The 6354-nt window shown below is 39.6% G+C and overlaps 1 protein-coding gene across 1 annotated transcript; it reads right to left on the minus strand.

The window, feature by feature from the left end:
• Positions 1 to 1366: 1366 nt before the first annotated feature.
• On the minus strand, positions 1367 to 3213 carry LOC148877754 (uncharacterized). Its single transcript, XM_088948064.1, has 3 exons — positions 2622 to 3213; positions 2050 to 2275; positions 1367 to 1940 (listed from the first exon to the last, which is right to left on the minus strand). Exons 1-3 carry the CDS (start codon positions 2901 to 2903, stop codon positions 1519 to 1521), a joined length of 930 nt encoding a protein of 309 aa, XP_088804190.1. The 5' UTR covers positions 2904 to 3213; the 3' UTR covers positions 1367 to 1518.
• Between the last annotated feature and the right edge of the window lie 3141 nt (positions 3214 to 6354).

Below are 6354 nucleotides of genomic sequence, written 5' to 3' on the forward strand. Positions count from 1 at the left end.
AACCCTTCAATTAAATATATTCTCCAGTCCCAAGCTTTAAATGAGTGCATAAAACTTCGAAGTAGAGGTCTAAGTTTGGTGGGGTTATGTTAGATTGAAGTCAACCCTAACTTGAACTCTCAAGTCTAACCCTAACCCAAACCAATGACATCGATTGGTTTGGGGCCGGAGACTGGAATATTCCAATTTATTCACTTAAAAAAATTTGGTGGTGGTGGTAGCCGTAGCCCATCCCCAATTGATTTGACTTAGGATGAATTAATAAGAGTTAATTAAGGCTGTCAATGGATTTTGAAAGTTTAATATCATCAAATTTGAATGTTGGATCTGATTAATAATCATATTGGATGTAGATTAACCCCATATAATTCAATTAAAATTTATTATTTTATATAATTAGCATAAATTGTGTATATACACAAATATTATATACAGTTATATAAAACTTATTACCAATACATTTAATATTTGATAGTTATATGCATTTATCATACATGTATAATTTGATCCGATCCGATTACAGTCCTAGGGTTTAATAACTCCAAATGTGTCCGGATTGCGACTGCATTTTGGAAACATCTCTACTAAAATACCCTAGCCTTTAAAGTTAAAAGGGTTGATGCACATGCATTCACATCTACATACAAACATGCATATTTGAATACATGTTTATTTATATAATGTTCACATTAGGGTTGCAATTTGGTGGGGGCCCAATTCTAGTTTTTGCCCTGGGCCAAGGCCTCGCCTTAACTAATTAATTTTGGGATTGGGCGTAACTTGTTTGAGGCTTACGCTTGAATCTATCCACATAGTATTGCAGTCACACGTGTGGAAATATTTCCGATTCATAGAGATAATGTATTGTGAGTGGAAGTGGGCAGAGTTATCGTGGGCAGGTGATCCGACAGTCAGCCTTTAACCTTTTCGTTTTCAAGAATTAATGAATTCCTGCAAAATAGTAATATATCCTCTACTTTGCTCAAGAAGAATAGTCTGTAATTTACTACACAATTACAGAGGACGAATATCCTCTCTCTATTTTTGTGGTTGATCCGACTTCTTTGGTACTAATTCCTCTTTTTCATGATAGTTTGCACTCAACTAATCATCTTAAAATTTTAACACAAATTAATAAAGTGGCCAAGTTCTGAAAATTCCCGCTGCTTCACTTCTGCAACTAATAAATATACAACGTTTAATATTTAAATATTTGCCAGAAGAAATGCTACAAGAACAAAACTGCCATTAAATGTTTCGGAGTAAACAGATGTCACAGGTCACTTTCTTCCGAAATCATCTGTATTTGATTATAACATCAATCTCAAACAACAAAACTCTGTATTACAAGGAAGAAAAAAAGGCGGCAAACAAACAAATCTTGTTTCTGTGATTAATAATTCTTTTATCCTTCTATATATATTTCTATTCTCTTCGAAATTTACAGAGGAGAATATACTGTAAGCTTCAAAGTGATACAAGTAAGAAAGGAAACAAAACTGAGTTTTGATCTTTGAATCACACAACTTCAACCGCTGTACAATGTAGGTTTGGCAATTTCTCTAGCAAGTCGAACGTTAGCATCGACGCTCTTGGCTTTGCCGGCCGGTCAGAAAATCCCACCGGAAACAATGGAGCCGGCGTGGTTCGTTCGCACGGTCCGAACCACTTGGCTTGCATGTACTTGTGCTTCCTCCAAGGGGCCATGTGCATCTTGTTTTCTTTCATGCATTCCTTAGCAGCAGAACACAAGATCTTGATTAGGGTTCTTAGCCTTTCAGCCTTTCCAACGAAAACTTCGGGAAGCCGGTTGATTAACCGGTTGTATTCATCCTTTGCTCTTGCCACCTCGAACTCAGCCCGGAAATTCAATTCAATCACCACTCTCACCTCCCCCTTCTTAGGACTTTTCTCCAGCACATCCAGGTAGGTGTGTTCTCCTGCAACAAGGTAAAAATAGAGTGAGTCACAGTTCTTCAATTTGATCAAACTCCGCTTAAAATCATCAAGTTCCATAATTTCGGAGACGGAAGTAGGAATCTTGCATACCTGATGGGATGTCTGGAGAGCTCCTCCACTTGGACTTGCATATGGCACAGTCGTAACCGGCCTTGCGAAGATGGTCCGAAACTTCTCGCTGCAAGCAACTCCGGCAACCTCCGGTTACCGGCCTCCGGCAAACGCAAATATTTCCTTTCAACTGGGATTCTCTTAGGGCCTCTTTGGTGGCTTGTCTGATCTTTGATTCCAGAGAACTAGTCCTGGACAACGTTGCCTGAAATTTGGTGAATTTTCCGGTTAGCATTCTCGTCGCTGCGATTATCGTCAAACGTGTAATGACAATAATACCCTCATGAAGAAAACAGAAAAGACTCTAGACACAATAGATATCCTTCCCTCGAAAGATGTGACATTGAGTCCCCAAATGGGGGCCCAGTTGACTATAGCCCAAAATTCAGATAATCATTGCATACCCCGGAAACCAAAATATCCAGGGCGCTGTGGCCCAAAAACATCCCGATTAATCGGGCGGTGCACACGTTTATCCCTTCGAGATCTCGAAACTACTGGTCTACAGAGATCTGACGACGGTTCAAGAGAAAGACAAGTATGCAACTTACGTGCACAAGCTGGTGCTGCTTCTCCCAGAAAGCTTTGGTCTCCTCGGCACTGTTAGTATTCTCCTCCTCCTCCTCTTCCTCTTCGTTGACGAGGAAGTCAACTCCATCTTGGTTTTGCCCACCGCCATTATCGAAACATCTCTCCGGCGACTCTTCGCCTTCGTCTAGAAATCCGAAAAACATATCAGGCATGCTCGGCTTTCCGCCGAACAATTCAGCCTCGCCTTCACTAGACTGAAAACTCCGGTGAAACACTGGTATTCTCGCCATCGCTCCGGCCATTGCCCCTCTGCACTCTCTAGACTCTAGGTCTATGTTCTGGAAAGTGGAATCTGTTTCCCGAAGTTCACGTGCACTAGAAGCGGTGAAATGCCACTGCTTAGTGATTATGCTGCTTGTCTTATATAGCTAGACCTTGGCTAAGGGCGGGACCCATCAGCCAACGTGGACGAACGGTGCGCCGCGAATATGTGGTTCAGGGCTTAGTCCACGTGGAAAATTGCCATTGGAAATATGTATTGGAACAAAGCAGTGGTTTCGGTGGGTGGTTGATTCAACAGCTGGGATCCACGTCAGTCTGATCCAATTATTAGAGCTTCCAAATATTATCCGGATCTATACGACTCGAATATCATATGCTTTTTTATTTTTAAATTTCTTTTTCTTTTATTAAAAAAAAAAGTGTGCTACGACCAATAAATAAATGCTAAAAGCGTTGTAGCTTATCCTAATCTTTGGGGCGTGTGGGGCCACCAGTCAAATGAACCGAATGATGAGATGCCAGCTGCAGTATCTGACGCGGAGGCCACGTGGCCTTATCCACGGACGTGGATACCTTGATTTTATCCAATCGGGGTGGGACCAACCTGTCCGTCCGGCTGTCTACCTACTTATATAAACAATATTAGATTTTTGGACTATTGCTAATTAAACAAGATTAACTGACTAATCTATGATTACATAGCCCAAACTAGTGGTTTTGCCTCCTCTTTTTGGGTTGACAGAAACATCCCGCTGATTGTGAGAATTGAAGTCCTAATTCTGGAAACAGTTGGGTGGTAATTGTTTTAATTTTGGGGGCATTTCGGTCATTAGATAGGATAGAGTGGAATTCTCTGGAGACCGGATTCCTAGAACATTCCCATGGGCGGAGAGAGAGAGAGAGACGCCAGTTTCGTAGCCGTAAAGGTATTTTACAAACCTGCGAGCGGCTGGGTCTGGGGGCGGTCCGAACTGTACAAGACTACAAGGCCGACAAGAGGCGGGTTTGGACCGCCACAAAAAAGGTCGCGGGCTGGCAAATAATAATGTGGACCTAACACTAATTCGGGTATATCCTATTTTCGATAAAAGGACACAGGGCGCCCTTGATTAGAGTTATCCGGTTGCGTGGAAATGGGAAGTCTGGATCACATAGATAAATTGGGTTTAGATAAAATTTTTAAATCCGTTGGTTTGGGTTTGGATTCTAAAAATCGGGCCTGACTATTTTTCGGATTGAGTTCAGGTTTTTTTAAATAAGTTTAGCTCGTGTTCGAGTCCAAGTCTGAACTCGACCCAATAATATTAAATATATAATAGAAATATATTTTTTATGGTTTAAAAAGGTGCTACATAAGATTGGGGATAGCACGTTACAAATAGACATTAAAGCATCTGAAGATTACAAAGATTCAAAAATAAACAACTTAAACTAGCCTGAGCCTCGTTAGTCATTCAATCCGCAACTTAATTTGCTTCTTTGAAGACATGTCTGTAGCTCATCCTTCCCTCCAGCAGCTCTTTGATCCACAAACAATCTTGAATGATATTCTTTAGGTTCCAATGAGGAGAGGAGAGGTTTTTTAAACATAAAATGACCAATTTTGAATCCTTTTCAATAATCTCCCTCGATAGGTTGTGAGCCTCCCAAGCTGCCTAAGCCTCTGCGTTCTTTATAGATGAAACACCCAATGCGTATCCTTTGAAATCGGCAATTTCTTCAAAATGGTTCCTTGGTTTCTTGCAACTGCAGTTACCGAACACAATCCATTGCTTCTAAGGGGCGCGACCTCTCATCTGGAGGGGTCCAAGTTATATTCTTCCAATTCTTTTTCCCCTTTTTGGATTTGAGTCCATTACCAATTCATTGCAAAGGCCTTTATAGTTATATCAAATATTAATTGAAGGGAAACCAAAATATTAGAGAAATATCTATTCTTTCAAATTTGTCATAAAAGATGGGTGCATCTCTTGTTCATCTTTGAATTATTTTTAACATCTTCCTCATGGATTTGACACTACCACCCTTTTGATTGTTATTGTAGTCATGGGGATTTGGAGGAAGGAATGGCAGGAGAGAGATTGAGAGAGGAGAGGATGAGAGAGAGAATCCTGGGTTTTATTATCTTTGGGTCATGGGTTGTGACTTATGAGGCTACTATTTATATTATTTTCCTTCTAGTTTCTTAATAAATATTATAAAATAGTATTTAAAAATAAAATTGAGTTAGCACAAATGACTAACCGTTAACCACTAACCAAATGGTTTAATTTCTTATATTGAAATTTAATTGGATCGGTTTGGTTTCATTCGAGTTGAAAGAAAGGCGAAGGAAGATAAAAAAGTAGAAGCAACTTTCCGGTTGACGGTTTGACCGTCCGATTTAGATGAATAATTTATTTTAACATAAAAAAAATTAAAAATTAAAAATTAATTTAAATAAAAAAGAGCCAAAACTGTTAAATGAATCGATAGCGAAAATTATTATTTGGATGATTACCAGGCCGAACAGTTTTGAAAACACCGACTCTGGTCGATGGCTGTGGGCATCGGATGATTGGATCGTGTTAGCTTTTTGAGTCAACAAAGCCTATTCTGGGACCCGGCTGGCTCCTGGAGGTTGTGAGTAAGGAGTTCGGAGGTAGACATTCCCAACCTCCCCCCACGCTCTCATGGGCACTGCACACGCCGGTTTGTCGGAGAATGGTCCTCAACAATCAACATGTCTGTAACTCTAAACTCAATAATTGATGGAGAATTTATTATAAATTACAAATTCTGAACCCACATATTAGTTAAGGGAATCTAGGTGGGTACAAAAACAAAGGTCTATCCCATAAGTGATCGTGGATCACTGGGGATGTCAGTAGGTCGGGCTAATTGGTGAACCCTCATTGACTCCACCTATAGGGTTTCGGGTCGGGTTTGGGTTTAGGTGATGACACCGCAGCATTTAAAATAGTTAGGTATTATCCACCCCATCGGGTTTGCGTATAGATATTAATATGTTACATGGTTTTTAAAATCAGACTAGACCGAATGGTTGGACCTGAAAATCAGGAATTAGTTATCCGCTTCATTTTAAATTTGCTTTTTGGCAAAAAAATCGTTGATTTGGTCAAGGAATCATTGATTTGAGTGATTAAACCGTATTTGGACAATGATTTTTGGCAGTTTTTTATTTTTTAAGTCAAAACAGGTCATTCGTTCAAACTGAATGGTTGGAGTTAGATCATTCGACCTAGGAAACGGTTCCCTCTCTGGTCCAGTTTTAAAAACCTTGATATGTATGTATATGATGGTACAGTTTAGGTTCAATAATTCCTTTTTAAGCCCTGTTCATTTTTCGATAAATTATTTATCTGGATAAATACAATTACCTGAATAAGTTTTTCCTGAGAAACACTTATCTAAGTAAGTGCATTTACCCATGTTCTTTTATTTTTCAAGTAAACAAGGCAATGACCATTT

The sequence above is a fragment of the Nelumbo lutea genome, chromosome 1 (genome assembly GCF_056320005.1).
Source record: "Nelumbo lutea isolate HS-2025 chromosome 1, American lotus-T2T, whole genome shotgun sequence".
Lineage (NCBI taxonomy): Eukaryota > Viridiplantae > Streptophyta > Magnoliopsida > Proteales > Nelumbonaceae > Nelumbo > Nelumbo lutea.

Excerpts from the sequence above, each read along its gene's own strand:
- LOC148877754 (XM_088948064.1), bottom strand. The coding sequence starts at position 2,903 with ATGGCCGGAGCGATGGCGAGAATACCAGTGTTTCACCGGAGTTTTCAG. Across the intron at positions 2,276-2,621 it reads AGCAGCACCAGCTTGTGCAC|GCAACGTTGTCCAGGACTAG; the intron begins GTAAGTTGCATA and ends ACCAAATTTCAG. Across the intron at positions 1,941-2,049 it reads CTCTCCAGACATCCCATCAG|GAGAACACACCTACCTGGAT; the intron begins GTATGCAAGATT and ends ACCTTGTTGCAG.